Source organism: Primulina tabacum, chromosome 2 (genome assembly GCF_025594145.1).
Source record: "Primulina tabacum isolate GXHZ01 chromosome 2, ASM2559414v2, whole genome shotgun sequence".
In the NCBI taxonomy this organism is placed as follows: domain Eukaryota; kingdom Viridiplantae; phylum Streptophyta; class Magnoliopsida; order Lamiales; family Gesneriaceae; genus Primulina; species Primulina tabacum.
This window is the reverse complement of record NC_134551.1, coordinates 41,836,272-41,852,044: the sequence shown is the minus strand read 5'-3', so window position 1 is coordinate 41,852,044 and position 15,773 is coordinate 41,836,272. Positions and strand designations below refer to the sequence as shown.

Sequence of the window (15,773 nt, the reverse complement as noted above, 5' to 3'; positions counted from 1 at the left end):
CATGCTCTGTTGGGAAGAGATTGGATTCATACCAACCATTGTGTACCATCATCCATGCACCAGTTACTGTTGATGTGGAAAGGGGATGAGATGGAAGTGGTGTAGGCTGATTCGCAGCCGTATCAATCTAATTCAAATGTAATAGAGGCTAGGTATTATGATGGAGCCTTCAGTCCTATTAAAATTTGTGACTACAAGGTGAATGGACAGCAAGGTGCAGTCTACATGGATACTAAAAAAGTGAGAGAAGCAGTTGAAAAAATTCTCAAACCCACCGCCATGGTCTCTCCTAGACCCATGGTCCGATCTATTATCGAGGAGGTCGATGATTAATTTCACTAAAGAAGAGATGGAAGTGGCTGCAACTTTCGAATGGAAAGCCACATTGCAGCATCTAGTGAATGAAGTACAATCTCAGGAATTGTGGGACATTGATGGAACTGAAATAATATTTGAAGATGAATGTAATAACAGTGAGGAAACAAAATTACAGTTGGAAGATATAGTCTTACCTCCGGCTCAGATAGAAGATCGACATCCAGAGACTCAGGATCCTTTGAAAGAAGTGAATTTGGGAACCGTGGAATGCCCCAAACTTACCTATATCAGTGACTTGTTAGAGGAAGAGATGAAGAAAGAAATTGTGAAATTTCTCGTGGAATTCAAAGATTGTTTCGCCTGGGAATATGAAGATATGTCGGGTTTAGACAGTAAATTGGTGGAACATCGGATACCAATTAAAGATGATTTCAAACCATACCGACAGCCGGCTAGAAGGATGTCCGAGGCCATTGAAGCAAGGGTAAAAGAGGAAATCGAAAAATTGCTTAAAGCGAAATTCATTCGTCCAGTAAGATACACGGAATGAATTGCAAAAATAGTCCCTGTTATGAAAAAGAATGGGAAGCTTCGAGTTTGCATAAATTTCAGGGATTTAAATTGTGCCACCCCGAAAGACGTTTATGTCATGCCGGTGGCCTATATGTTAGTCGATGCAGTGGCGAAAAACGAGTTGATGTCATTCATGGACGGATTTTCAGGATACAATCAAATAAAAATAGCAGAGAAATATGTATCCAAAATAACTTTTAGATGTCCTGGGGCAATCGGCACGTTCGAATGGCTTGTTATGCCATTTGGTTTAAAAAACGCAAGTGCAACTTACCAAAGGGTCATGAATACCATTTTCCATGATATGATCGGTCAGTGCTTGGAGGTATATATTGAAGACATTGTTGTTAAATTGAAAAAAGCATCAGTTCATCTTGGCCACCTTAGGAAGAGTTTTATAAGGATGAGGCAACACAATTTGAAGTTGAATCCTTTGAAATGTGCTTTCGGTGTACAAGCTGGGAATTTCATTGGTTTTTAGTTCACCAGCGGGGAGTAGAGGTGGACAAAAATAATGCTAAAGCTATCATGGCAGTGATGCCACTGAAGAATAAGAAGAAGCTACAAAGATTCCTCGGTCAGGTAAATTATTTAAGAAGATTTATCTCAAACTTGGCAGGTAAAACTCGAGAATTTTCTTTATTATTAAAGTTGAAAGACTCGGAAGAATTTAAATGAGAAAAAAGTCACCAAGAAGCTTTCAATAAAATAAAAGAATATTTCTCTAAACCTCCTGTTCTGATGCCCCCAAGGCGTGGTTTTCCCCTCAAACTGTATATATCAGCCGCTCAAGATTCTATTGGATGTCTTTTGGCGCAAAACAACAAAGAGAACATGAGCAGGCCATTATTATTTGAGTCGATCACTTACAGAGGTGGAGGTTAGATATTCCGTCATAAAAAAAATTTGTTTGGCTTTATATTATTCATGTACTAAATTGAGGCATTATCTGATCCATTTAAGAGTTTATGTGATTTCACATACAGATCTTGTCAAATACATGCTTCACAGGTCTATTTTCACTGGGAGGATTGGAAAATGGTCGCTGGCATTGGCCGAGTTTACCTATTTATTGCCCCCAAAAATCGATGAAAGGCCAAGCTGTTGCTGATTTTCTGGCAGACCACCCTATGGTCGATGTGGCAGGGAGTGCACCAGTGGATATCCCAGTTTTTTGTGTCAATCAATCCTGGACTTTGAAATTTTATGGTTCAAGTACAGAGAGGGCGTCAGGGGTTGGAGTCGTGATAACCTCCCCGACGGGAGTTAAGACAGCTATGTCATTTAATCTGGACTTTCATGCACCAATAATCAGGTTGAATATGAAGCGCTAGTGATTGGCTTAGAAATTCTACGAGATTTGGGTGCTAAAGATGTGTTGATTATTGGAGATTCCCGACTGGTTCTCAAGCAAATGTCCGGGGAATATAAATGTTCAAGTTTGGCGTTAGCCCCTTATTTTACAGCTGCTTCACAGCTCCTTGACGATTTTGAAGATGTGACCTTCCAACACGTGCCAAGACAAGACAACTGGGAAGATGATGAATTGGCTCAGATTGCTTCTGTTTAAGGATATCGCCCGAGCTCACCCACAAATTTTTGTTGGTACAAAAAAAAAATCATCCTTCTATTTACCAGCGAGGAATACAAGTGGATACCTTTGATATTGATGTTGAACTCGCCGGGGATCGGAGAGAAGAGAGAAAGGATGCATTGAGGAATGATGAGCAAAAGTTGCATTACGGGTTGAAGATGAGAATTCTACATTATGTCTTGATGGAAGATGAACTGTACAGGAAAGGGGATGATGATTTTTTGTTGCGGTGTTTGGGTTTCCCAGAGGCCATGAGAGTAATGCAGCAAGTACATGAAGGATTATGTGGGGCGCACCAGTCAGGGATCAAAATGAGGTTGTTAATCTGCAGGCATGGCCACTACTGGCCATCGATGCTAAATGATTGTATAATATATTCGAGAGGGTGTCAGCAATGCCAAAAACATGGAAATATTCAGAGGATGCCAGCTGATGAAATGCATACTGTCATAAAGCCATGGCCATTTAAGGGGTGGGCCATGGATTTGATAGGCAAAATTTATCCTCCGTCATCTAAAGAGAAATTCCTTTATAATTGTGGCTACTGATTTCTTCACCAAATGGGTTGAAGCCCTCCCCATGAAAAAAATAGAGCAGAAAGATGTTATTGTATTTGTGAAAGAGCATATAATTCACAGATTTGGAATCCAGCAATCGATCACAACCGACTAGGGAACTATGTTCGTGGGATCGGAAATGAAGGAATTTGCTGAGGAATATGGGATCCAGTTGATTAATTCTTCACCTCGTTATCCCCAATCCAATGGTCAAGCTGATGCTTAAAACCAAGTATTGATTAAGATGTTAAAAAAATGATGGAGGACAGCCCCCGAGATTGGCACCGGCTATTATCAGAAACTTTGTGGGCTTATCGGACATCGAAGAGAAGTGCTACTGGTTTGAACCCTTTCACCTTGACTTATGGACATGATGCAGTATTGCCTATGGAAGTGGTGGTTCCTTCGTTAAGAGTGATGAAGCAGAATGAATTAGAACCAGAGCTCTACATGGAAGCAATGATTATGGAACTAGAGGATTTGGATCAGTTGAGAATGCAAACGTTTAATGCTTTGATATTTCAGAAATCCAAGGTGGCTAGAAGTTACAATAAGCGCGTGAATAAAAAGATATTCGAGGAGGGAGACGTGGTTTAGAAGGTAATTCTACCCCTCGGATCTAAAGATAGGGAATTCGGTAAATGGTCGCCCAATTGGGAAGGACCGTTTAAAGTTCATCGAGTGTTGGATAGAAATACGTACTGGTTGGCGAGTCTGGATGGTGAGCCACACAGGAGGTGCATCAATGGCAAGTACTCGAAGCATTACTACCCCAGTAGTTGGGTGGGAATATCGGATATAAATGGTTCATGCAGTTGGATGTAAGGAAGTCTGGTACGGAGTAGGCTAGATGGCCACTTGGTTTGAATATGTCATATCAACTTGTAAGAAGTTCTGTAAAGAGGGGAGGAATAGACTTTCAGTCATTCTTTGTTAAACCTGTTTGCAAATAGTGGTGGAACATCTGTGAATAAATAAAAGAAAATTTGCCCATAGAATCTTTTGCAACTGATGTGCTTTTAAGAGAATGATGTGTTGTCTTGATAGCCAAATTTATGACGTGTAGAGTGCGTTTATTATATATTTCGATAATTTGATGTTATTTGGAAAGTATGGGTGACAATGAGCAATGGTGATAGCGTGTGGTGATAATATTGAAGGAAACAGGCTATTTTGCCGTTGTGTGTTTTTTTTTTTAATTTACTTTTACAGAAATTTGGGCAGATTTTCCCCTGTAATCTTGACATCCCAGAAATACAAATCTGTACAAACACCAGTGGACAAACCCAGCAACAGATATGATATAATTCTAGCACCCAAAATTTAACAGTAAGCCAAATCATGGCAAAGAAATACAACAAATTAAAAGAACTACCATAAGACAGTCTGAGCATCGAACAAAATAACAAACTGAAATGTTAAATGGTGGTGCATGAGCATTTAAGAAAGGTCAAGATGGCGTAATTCCTCCCACTTAGACAGGCACTCTGCCCGAGTATGTTCCGCTGTTTTCAGGGCGTCTTTCCACTGTTGATATGCATGTTTTTGACTTACTAACTCTTCGCCCAGGCCTTGGATATCAACCTTGAGTCTATCAGTGGAAACTTTTAAAACCTCACTGTCATGTAGAAGGGTTACCATGTCAGCTTTGTGTTGGGCGAGTTCCATCTTTAACTTCTTTACTAATTCTTCCTTGGCGTCAAACTCCGCGTTTTTTTGATGTAAAATGGATAGAGCGATTTTTCTTTCAGAGAGCATGCCATCAAAATTTTTTTTTTTTGCTCTTTGAAGTTCTGCACCTGAATTAACATCTCCGAACACGTAGAACTTGAGTCCTGAAAAGCCAAGAATATGGTTGGCAAAGCATTCAGCACGTCATGTAGTGGGAATAGGAGGAAATCAGGGCTGCTTTTCAAAATAGACACAGCAGACAAAATGGTGTTTTTTTCCAGGTCCCCTAAGGCATTGAGATTCATGTTCAGAAAATGACGCAGTGAAGCTTTTGCGGTGGCTAGCTCCAAGCCAGAGGGGAGATTCGAAGAAGAGGCCACATGGGATGGTCTCGAGTCTAGGAAGCTGAAGTCGAAGTCCAAAATCTCTTCGACAGAAGAGACCATCGCCCGCTGTGTTGATAAATCCTACAATGACAAAGAGGAAGTTAGATCCAAATGATAACGAAAGGAAGAATAGAATGGTTATTACCTGATATTGAGAGCTGGTCTTCAGAGGTTTTTCTGCCACGTCATCAGAATGACATTCTGGGAGAACTTTCCTATGTTTAAGTGAGGCCAAAGGAGTAGCCAATCGGACATAATCATCTGACTCGGTTTCTTGATCAGCCGAAGGACCAGAGGTTGAAGAGGAGTTATCATTTTCCACTATCATAGTACCAACCACAGGAGTGGAAGTGAGTGGGTGAATTGCATGAGGCAGTTGGGTGGTGGATCGAGTTCGTCTCCTCAATGGTTGAGCCACAGATTTCTTTTTTCCTCGTTTAGGGGTATGCAATTTGGCAGGGACGACTTGTGGTTCTGTACCTTTCTTGTTGTTTCGGGCAACTGACAGATCTAGTGCTTTATGAATATCTTGAGTAACTGCAAAAAGAAACATAACACATCTCAGGCAGTGACTATAACAAACCACAACAAAAGTATAAGGGCGAATGTGCGTACCTGAAAGCTTTAACGCCGTAGGAACAAGAAAAGTGTACCTCATAGCCCACCAATCAGAATAGCCGTCTGATACGGTAATGGGATGTTCAATGACAGGGTTCTTCAAGAATTTCACTTGCTCGGACAAATCGATGAGAGACAATGAAGTGAACTTTTTCTGGGAAAGCTCTGTTTTCATCATGTCGTTGATGGAATGTGGCAGATGCAATGTTTTAGAAGGGAGACTCGGGCATAAAGCGAGCTGAGAAGGGTACAATGCTGGATTGTAAAACTCAAAGGAATGAGTGCTTTGATCACGAGGAGATGTCCCATCACAAACTAAGAATCTCGGGTGAAGAATGGTTACTCGGATAGCATCGACGATGGATCAGCAGTCTTCCTCACATTGGCCATGTGTTCAATCCACGGGTAATCTTCGACCTTAATCATGAAGCAAATCGAACGACGGGCTGGCCTATCGAATGGTAAAGACTGAAGGAATGAAAAAGTATCCACGACAGTGAAGTCACTTTGATAGGACATAAGGTCCTTCCACGACAAATGTTCAGTGAGAGAGCCAGGAGGAGATGTTAGTTCAGGGAAGTAAGAAAACAGCCATACTTGAAGGATCCACATGGCTCCGTTGAGCTTAGAAAGGGGTTCTCATTTACAGCGACATTCAAGCATCGGTAAAGTGACCCTAATAACATCACACCGAGACCATGGACATGCCCAACACTTAAAGACCTAGCAAAAGCTAAATATTCCATGGTGGGCTTGCCAGAAGAGGGACAAAAGAGGTATTTACATATCAGCACCCACATGAAAGATATGCGCTCATCGCTGGTGGGAGAAGTTCTTCTAAGGGCACACCAAGACCGGATAACTTGGGAATAGGATGAAGGATTCAAGTATTGTTCGGAATGCTGAGGCAAGTCTTGAGTATCCACTAAACTAGCAAATTCATTCCCAAGAAATGGAAGACCCGTAAACAGAAGGATATCCTACAAAGTGATAGACATGGGACCACAAGGAAGTATGAAGGAATTACAAGGAGGAGCCCATAGCCTGATAGCACCCTCGAGAAGATCTATATTGAAAGTGGGGTCAAAAGTAGACATTTGAATGAGTTGGTAAAGACCTTGTTTCCGCCAGGTATTACCATCAAACTTTTTCAACCGGTCTACCCAAGTGTTCCAATTTGCATCGCCTCGTGGTAAAGATTTAAACTTGGCATACTCAAAAAGCGGTGCCACCGTGCGATCTAACAACAAAGCACTAGGCTCTAGAGTGGATAGGGGGAACAACAGGTTAATACTCTCAACAGTTAAGGGAATTTGGTGGTAAGACGGGTTGATGGTTGGATTGAAAACTTCTACCAAGGTAGAATCTCCAGGGACATCTCTAGACCTGTGAGTACAAGGAAAATCAAAAGAAAAATAAAATAGGATGATACATCGAAGCCAAACAACTAGGAAGACAGTATCTGAAAGTCGACATTTTGTTGATTATAGAAAGAGAGTCACGTCGATAACCAAGTGAGTTCGCCCCAACAAAAAAATCGATTGATGTCTCTGCAACATCGAAGAACCATATTGCCTCATTGCTATGGTAACCGCTGAAAATTTTCACTTTCAGAAATATGCTACGCGGTTTTAGGATACAGTAACAATACAATGAAGCTAATAGAGCACGAAAACAACCGCACCTTCAAATTGGGTCTACTTTCCACACTAGAGAAGGAGTTCAAAGAATTACCTGTCTCGGGAGGCTTTACGGTTCGGAGGTGGGCGGCCGAATCGATGAACCCCGAAGACCGCCTCCGCTGGCACGCGTTGTTTCCTGTAACCGCAGGATGAGTCGATGCAGTGGATGGATGAGGAGAAATGGAAGACTTTAAATGCTGGAAGCCGTGGGAAGATGCGAGAAGTCAAGAAATGAGGAGTAGCAGCGTGGAGCGGCGTTTTTTTCAAGAAAATCGGGGGCTGCCGATGGATATTTGTGGGGAAATGAGAAACAAAAGGATGAAGAAGGGTTTAAGGAAGGTGAGAGGAATAAGGGGTTGTTTGGGAAAGAAGATGGTAAGAGACAAGATTTTTTCACTACAGAGAAGTTGCACTGATAAACCCCAGATTGAAAAACACTAGAGGAATCAGGGGATTCAGGGAATGCACACTTGGATTTAACTTGATGGAAGAAAACCTTGCGTCTCGATTAATTCATCTTCAAGTCCATAGAACCACTCCTTTCTCAACCATGTGATGCCACGGGGTTTGTAAATAGCTGGCCCAAGAGAATGACCAAACAGCCAAAATTGGCCAAATTGGTCATTGGCCCAAATTGGCTAGGTGGCAATTGTTGTGCCTAAAAAATAATCCAAGAAGCCCATTTGGAAGCCCATGAGCAAAAGTTCAACTGATGAAAGCCCAAGAGAATTGCAGTTTGCTTAGGAGAAGAACTATGCGACCAGGCAAGGCCACTACCCAACATGGAAGATCGTGGAATACAACCTAAACTAACATGCAGAGTTGAACAAAAATTGGAAGGAAGAATCAAAAAGCCACGACAAAAATCATCCAACAAAGCAGCAGCAAAGCTTCTTCAATTCTATCAAATTACAAAACACTTTCTTTTGTAATCAATACTAAAAGAGGTCGGCTCTGATACCAACTGTAACGCCCCAGATTTGATGACTGTCCTCACTGTACCAAGACGAGTCTTTCCAGCGTGCTTATGTCCTCACTCACACGCACCTGGGAAACTTCCCAGGAGGTCACCCATCTCAAAATTGCCCCAAGTCAAGCACGCTTAACTTTGGAGTTCTTATGTGATGATCTACCGAAAAGAAGATGCACCTTCGTGATATGAATAGTACAAATCAAATCTTTTAAGCCCTCTTCAACTGTACAGTCCATTACATTGAACAGTCTCGGAATCCCTCTCATTCCGGTGTAATATCGGTTCATCCATGTTCCCTCCGCCTAGAAGCCTGCCAGGAGCCGCTCATTGTCCGTGCAACCTCATGGCACCGGCGATCACCCCCCGCCCTCTTCGGCCCCGGGCCTCACATAGATTTATGCCACAAGTTCAAACCATTTAAACTGGTCTTCTGACAAACACGAAAAACACCATATAACAACTTATATTGAAAAGTATATGGAATGCCCTAATTTTAAAAAAAATTCGAAAAAAAAAATTACTGTTCACGGTACTGTTCATCGGGTTACTATTCAAGCGCTGCGGCGCTAGAAAGTGGCGCCTAAGCGCTAGTTTGCGAAGGTTTGGCGCTGAGGCGCTAAAAAAGTGGCGCTACGGCGCTATAGACGCGAAAAATCATTATTTGAGTCAACTTTCACCTTCAGTAATCATTTCCCTTCTTCTCCATCGAACCCTCATCTATTTCCTCTCCATTTTCAAACTTCTTTCTAATTTTAAGGGAGATTTGCTCAAGGAAATTTAGAAATAAAGCTAGATTCGTGATCATCTCTTCAAGATGGTGTAAGTGTATTATATTTTTATTCAAGTTTGGAAATGGGTTGAAGTTTAGAATTGATATTTGAGTTGATATTTGAGATATTGAGATGTTGGAGATGTTGTATTTGTGTTGGTTTGAATTTAAATGGGATATGAGAATGGTTTCTTGTTTATGTACGAAGAACAATTTCCACGCCTTCTGTATTTCGTGTTTATGGGACATTTGATGTTGGATTTTGGAGCTATGGTCTTCATCAAACTTGTAGATAATCGAGTTAGCTTCGATTTGGTTCAAGAATCACTCAGTTCCATGAAGAAATGAAAGAGATATGATATATTTACTAAAGCTGGTCTAGAATCCCGAGTTTGTGTCCATGGCTTTTGTTTATTCGAATTCTGGTATTAATCGGTTGGGATTCTGAATTTGTTGTTCAAAAGAAAGTTATAGAACATTGTCTTGTCTTCGAAATGATATAAACTGGGCTTGATTCCATTGAGTATTGAGGGAGTTATGCTCGAAATACTAAAATGTGTCAGATTGGTACGGATGCAGAATTTCGAAAATTATGTTGTATGTTTCAGATTATGAACGGCTGAGTAAATGACTTTATTTGACAAAATTTTATGAAGAAGAATTGTTGGGCTTTGAGTTTTCTTGTATATCCAATTGCGGATCTTGATTTGAGGAAGTATTGAATTAATTATGAATTTTTTACAGAAATTGCTCTGTTTTGATAAATGATCCGAGTTCTTGAGTTATAGTAGAATTCAGAGGTTCAAGATTTCTCAACTACACATTTCGATCTTCTTTTGGTAATATTTGAAAGGTATGTTACGGTCGGTAGCATACGAGGTAAAAGTATCATTTTTTATTTTAAATTGAAAACTCTATGGCTCGATGAACTATTGGTGATTTGATGATGATTGTTGTATTGAGATGAGTTAATTATGATATCGAAATGATGATATTGATTTGCATCATTACATTGCATATTGAGCCACTTTTTGATTCAGATTTGATATGGCGGAGGTCGCCTTGATTTATTGATTTGTTGGACGTATGGGGCTACAGTTGAGTTGGCATAGTGTATGCGGAGGTCGCTACTATGGCCTGAACACTCTCTATAGGCGCACCATAGTCCTGGGATTGTAGAACACAGCACCCCACTCCGAGCGGATGAGTCGGTGGCTGTTGCTGGGTGATTCTATTCCCTTGGGTACCCTATGACCAGATGATTCACTTGATCTTGAAATTTATTGATAGCCCACAGCTTCTGATCATGCATTGCATTATATTGCATCTTTATGGATTTATATGAACTTTGTGAAATTTTAAATTCTCATATGTTATTGATTGTATCATACTGGGTTTATACTCACCGGCACGTCGGCTACCTCTTGTTTTCATGTGCTTGACGGTAGGTGAGGCGAGGCTTGGGATGCCAGAGTCCAGTTCTAGGCGAGGATATACGAGTTAGAGTGGGATTCTCGGGTCTTAGGAACTATTTGATGATGTTTTGATTACTTTTGTTCACTAGTTATTTTGACATGTTGAAAATTATATTTCAAACATTTGAGACATTTAAATTATTCTGACGATGTTTTTATCAGTTTGTGAACAAGAAATTATATATTTTATTAAATCGTTTGGTTTGATACAGTTAAAATTATTAGTATTTAGATATCGGACCTGGAGCCCCACAGTATATAATCTGTACAACAAAAAAAAGCCGTAAAAAGAAGGTAAATATACTAGAAAAAAGTAATGAAAAGAACATGAATACAGAGAAGTGAACAAAGTAGGTTCATCCTCCTTCGCATCCGAAAAAACACAAACAGAAAAACCGGATCTTGTGTAAAAGTGATAGGTATGGAAAGGTCTAGCCCTTTGAAACATGATAGCATTCTCAAAAGAACTTAATGGCCCAGAGATCTGCTTCATTCCTATGTGCGGCTGTGGAAAGAAGTTAAATGATTTTTGTCGGTGAATGTTAAAACAAATATTATGACTTCGAGGTTATTTCGGTAAATGTGTGTTTATAGTACATGTTACATTAGATATTGCATAAATTATGTTGGGCTGCATTGAGCATTAATTATATGAGTTTAACAATTAATTGTAAAGGGCCCAAAGATAAGTATACAAACATTGTCATCATATTAATCACGATATTAGATTGAATTTAACATAAGATAACCACTTATATAGGTTACCAAACGGTGCCTAAAGAGATAATATAACCTAATCTAAGGAATTTAAAATAGAAATATACTAATAAAGATAGAGATAAAAAGATAGATAAGTTCCTATCCAATTAAATAAATAAGATAATATCAACACGTGACCTCATCTAAATTGACTTCCACTTCTCTTTGAAGCCTCAGTCGATTGGCAAAGACCTATTGAATAAGAGGATCATTAGGACGATAAAAATCTGGAAATGCGCAAACTTAGCTACATCAAACAACATAAACTAGCAGCCTTATGAACTATCTGGATTGCATATAAAACATTAAAATCCTTAATATAAATAACAAGAGTCATAAAGAGAAAACTGAGGAAAGATAATAAATTTGCATTTAATCCTGCCCTAATCAGGAGAGGACACGTTTCACGGAAACATACTTTTAACCATTCGATAAAGTATCTATTTCTCATATTTCCTCTAACATCTCCACGAAGAACAAATGATAGAACATCAATCCAATTGAAAAGCAGTTAACAACCAATCACCAACTACTACTAAGTATTGATTACAAAAGAAAGTGCTTTGTAATTTGCACCAAGTCAAATCAAACCATCTTTTAAAAGAATAACCCTGACGCGCGTCAAGCAATCGATCTTCTGATGAAAACCATAAAAATGGAAACAACACTGAAAGACCAAGCGAAATTACAAAAATTACTCAAAAACAAAATTGATTTTGAATTCGTCCGACTAAATCAAAACAATGAAGAATAACATTTAAAAAAATTGGTTTCTTACCGACATTAATCCTCAAGCAGAAAAAGAGAGAAAAATGAGAAAGTGTTCTATATATGTTGTAACTATCATAAGGCGGTATATAAATATATTTTGAAAATTTTAAACAATTACAAAGTTCATAATTTGACTAAAAAATTATATAATTTTAATCAATATTATCTTGAATTATGTTATTTATATTTGAAAAAAATATTAGCAACATTCCATCTTATCTATTTAATTTATTAATGAGTAGATTTCTTATGAGACGCTCTCATTAATTTATATCAGTGAGACGAGTCGATCCGATCTATATCCGAAGTGAAAAGTAATATTTTGACATAAAAAATACTATTTTTCATAGATCGGATAAAAAATATGTCTCACAAAATTATTTATTATGTGAGAGAGTTTCATATGATTTTTCGTGTTTATTAATTGACAACATTACCTTAAAATTACTTTTCTATATTGTAAAACTTTGATTCACCAAGATTTTTCATATGTCAACAACTAATATTTTTACTTTTAAAAAATTGTCATATCTTTTGTTATATATAATAATATAACGAAAAATTCTTGTTTTTAATATCTAAAATTAATATTGTACATATTTTATCCCAAGCTTTCCAACGGAAATAAAAATATTGGCCTACTATTTTTACAAAAAATATTAGGGTGTACGAATTTCCATTTACCAAATGGAATAAACTACAAAATAACAAAAATGTATTTTATATTAAAAGTTAATTCTTTCCATTTTTTATTATTATTTACAAAATATATAATATCCTTCAGTGATAATTACATGATGCACTAGTTTTGAAGAATGTATATACGCAAGTATATTAACATAAATTTTGATTAATACTAATATTTTGTTAAAATAAATTTTTTTTAGTATCTATGTTTCTTCTATATAAGATGTTGTGTTAAAAAAAAATTTAATGTTTCTAATTAACTAAAATTATATAAGATATTACACAAAATTTTAAAAATAATAAAAACGAAACAAATATAACTCGATTTGAAAAACCAACTTCAGAATTATCTGATTACTTGACTTGTGATCAAGATTTTGAAGCCGTAAATGAACGGTACTGATTAATTGACATATTAGTACAAATAAAGGAAATTGAGGATCTAGGAAAATATAAACAAAACATGTCACAAAATTTATTATATTTAAATGTGATCAACTCTATAATGAAAATAATATCTAATTGAATCTTACTTATAAAAATGGCTCCTATTTAGCTATGTTTAGGCTACATATAAAGAATAAAAGGTACTCCGACATTAATTCAGAAATGACAATGAAACTTGTGGAAGATTTCATTAATCAACCAAGCCGACATGATCTTGTATCCTTCTTGAGTTAAATGCACTCCGTCCCAACTTATGTATCGATGAGGATCCGAGCAAACTTCAACACCATCGGCTCCACACATTCTTGTCAAGTCGAAATTGTATTTGCCTCCAATCCCACAACAAGCTCTTTCGGAATCAAATCCTACAAGAATACAGAAACATCAATTATTTATGATCTAACGAGTGTTGCAGCGCCCGTAATGGTTTACTGCATATATACAATAAGAGAAACATACCGTAAAATCGTGCAAAGTTGAGCAGAAATTGATAGGCGTTGTAATAATCTCCATAGATGATCATGGCATTTGGTATCTCTCGTTGTAGTTTGTGGATGGCTTGTTGGAGTTGCTGGTTGTGGTATGTCGCGAAGTCATTCAACTGTTTGAGGCATTGGTTCTCATCATATGCTATGGACACGTTGGACTGGAAAGCCGTTTGGTAGATTGGGAGGCATCCGATGGGGAAGTTTCCCGGAACCACCACTCTTGTAGCCCCAAAACCAATCACTTTCTGCAAATTAAACACAAATACATACAATTAGTACGTAATTTTGTAGTTGCTTAAATAATGGTTATCGAAACATTGAGAATAACACATTCATTGTTGTTTCCCCTTTAAAATTACCTTGACTCCCTCCATAATGGTATTAACAATATCCGGCACCATGCTTTTTAGCTCTTCAATCGATTTTCCTTGAAAGATTGCGTAGTTGTAATCGTTCCCACCGATTTCTCCAACCATGAAAAGGGCATCATGAAGTTTCTCAACACAATCTATACATAAATTCGAAACATATAAATTGTTTACAAATTTTTGAAATATTTTATTTGAAGACGAAAAAGTTTAATTAGTGACCTCTGTGATCAAGGCAGATAGAATCGAAATGAGACGACATCCAACCCAACTGTACATCGAGAGAAGAATTCGTGACAGGATTCAAAATTTTTTTGCTTGCCAAAACTTGCGAGGATAACGCGGTGGAGCCTGCAACCGCAAAGTTGACTCCATGCTTGAAGTCTGCTCTTGTGTTTCTGTAAGGCGGTAGCAATGGAAGACCAGCATCCATGGCTAGCAAAAACAACACGATTATAGATGTACTATTACCGCATCAACCAATTGAAAACAATATATATATATATATTGAAAATAAATAACTTTGAATTATTCCCAAGACTATACGTGACCTAAAAACTAAGTATAAGAGTCCCCTATCGAATTTACCCGTATTAATAAAATTTATACCTATATAGTCGATCATAAGAAAACCATTTGAACAACGACCCGTGGCGTTCTTGAAAAAAGTTTCTCCATAAGGAAGTCTTGCGAAGGCAGTGTTGACTCCGATAGGATACTCACGTATCAAATTTCCAGTGTCAGAAATCGAATCTCCAAGCTGATAGATCCGATCAAACTTGCAAATTTTCAATGGATGAGCATTAACAATGGATAGTAAAGCATAACAAACAAGAAACAAGAAGGCGGCGAGAGCCCGTTGATGAGACATCGATTCACGGAAATGGAAAGAAAGAAAAGATTTATATTTGCAAAAAGATGTATGCGTCGTCTGATAATAATGATTATTGGCAATGAATTAATGGGGTTAGAGTCATATTTATAGTTGACGATGTGTATTTCTATTAGGACTCCGATGTTGCCTTTTCTTGGGATTCTTTAAATTCTTGATGAAGGATTTACATTCAAATTTGAATTATTTAATATATTAATTAATCGATTTTCCATCAATTTATGAGATGAAATTAAAATAAATCGTTTTAGATTAAAAAATATAGATAAAGATAAATCAAAGTGGATTTTATTTCTTCCATGTTATAAGTATTGTGGATAACGTGGGATAAATCAAAGTGGATTTAATCGTAGGATATTAAAAGAGTAATTTGAGCACATGGCATAAAGATTTTTAATTTATCTATATTTTCTTATCTATCATTTATTTGTTAATCATTCATTAATCTTATCATCGAACCAAACACGATTGCATTATTTTATGGACCAAATTAAAAGTACTAACAAATCAATTTTCATCTCCCAAAACTGCCAAACAATGAAACAATTTATATATATATATACGTATGTTTTAAAATTTTAATTATCAAAAGATTATTGAATAACTTTTATTAAGTTGTTACCATGGAAGATAAAGTTTAGAAGGTGATGCATCTAAACTATTACAATTTTACCGTACATTTCTGTGGACACAAATTTTATTTGTTAATATTAAATTAATATTATCTAAAATAAAACAATAGTGA

The 15,773-nt window shown here is 37.4% G+C and overlaps 4 protein-coding genes across 4 annotated transcripts; 2 read left to right on the top strand and 2 right to left on the bottom strand.

Annotated features, from left to right (window-relative positions):
• Positions 1–967: 967 nt before the first annotated feature.
• LOC142537688 (uncharacterized) lies at positions 968–3,033 on the top strand. The gene is made up of 5 exons (XM_075643181.1): positions 968–1,216; positions 1,381–1,473; positions 1,878–2,126; positions 2,207–2,455; positions 2,530–3,033. Exons 1-5 carry the CDS (start codon positions 968–970, stop codon positions 3,031–3,033), a joined length of 1,344 nt encoding a protein of 447 aa, XP_075499296.1.
• A 264-nt stretch (positions 3,034–3,297) lies between these two features.
• LOC142537685 (uncharacterized) lies at positions 3,298–3,639 on the top strand. Its single transcript, XM_075643180.1, has one exon. The coding sequence runs from the start codon at positions 3,298–3,300 to the stop codon at positions 3,637–3,639; it is 342 nt and encodes a 113-aa protein (XP_075499295.1).
• Positions 3,640–4,356: 717 nt separating this feature from the next.
• LOC142537926 (uncharacterized) lies at positions 4,357–6,050 on the bottom strand. Its single transcript, XM_075643386.1, has 2 exons — positions 5,245–6,050; positions 4,357–5,180 (listed from the first exon to the last, which is right to left on the bottom strand). The coding sequence occupies exons 1-2, from the start codon at positions 5,893–5,895 to the stop codon at positions 4,725–4,727; spliced, it is 1,107 nt and encodes a 368-aa protein (XP_075499501.1). The 5' UTR covers positions 5,896–6,050; the 3' UTR covers positions 4,357–4,724.
• A 7,247-nt stretch (positions 6,051–13,297) lies between these two features.
• Positions 13,298–15,055, bottom strand: LOC142537925 (GDSL esterase/lipase At5g03980-like). Its single transcript, XM_075643385.1, has 5 exons — positions 14,746–15,055; positions 14,359–14,571; positions 14,128–14,276; positions 13,740–14,013; positions 13,298–13,645 (listed from the first exon to the last, which is right to left on the bottom strand). The coding sequence occupies exons 1-5, from the start codon at positions 15,005–15,007 to the stop codon at positions 13,437–13,439; spliced, it is 1,107 nt and encodes a 368-aa protein (XP_075499500.1). The 5' UTR covers positions 15,008–15,055; the 3' UTR covers positions 13,298–13,436.
• Positions 15,056–15,773: the final 718 nt, after the last annotated feature.

Coding starts and splice junctions, on each gene's coding strand:
- LOC142537685 (XM_075643180.1), top strand. CDS start 3,298: ATGATGGAGGACAGCCCCCGAGATTGGCACCGGCTATTATCAGAAACT.
- LOC142537688 (XM_075643181.1), top strand. CDS start 968: ATGCCGGTGGCCTATATGTTAGTCGATGCAGTGGCGAAAAACGAGTTG. Junction 1,217..1,380: donor TGATCGGTCAGTGCTTGGAG/GTATATATTGAA, acceptor TTAGTTCACCAG/CGGGGAGTAGAGGTGGACAA. Junction 2,456..2,529: donor AATTGGCTCAGATTGCTTCT/GTTTAAGGATAT, acceptor TCTATTTACCAG/CGAGGAATACAAGTGGATAC.
- LOC142537925 (XM_075643385.1), bottom strand. CDS start 15,007: ATGTCTCATCAACGGGCTCTCGCCGCCTTCTTGTTTCTTGTTTGTTAT. Junction 14,572..14,745: donor TCTTATGATCGACTATATAG/GTATAAATTTTA, acceptor TGTTTTTGCTAG/CCATGGATGCTGGTCTTCCA. Junction 13,646..13,739: donor CAACTTTGCACGATTTTACG/GTATGTTTCTCT, acceptor GTATTCTTGTAG/GATTTGATTCCGAAAGAGCT.
- LOC142537926 (XM_075643386.1), bottom strand. CDS start 5,895: ATGATGAAAACAGAGCTTTCCCAGAAAAAGTTCACTTCATTGTCTCTC. Junction 5,181..5,244: donor AGACCAGCTCTCAATATCAG/GTAATAACCATT, acceptor TTGTCATTGTAG/GATTTATCAACACAGCGGGC.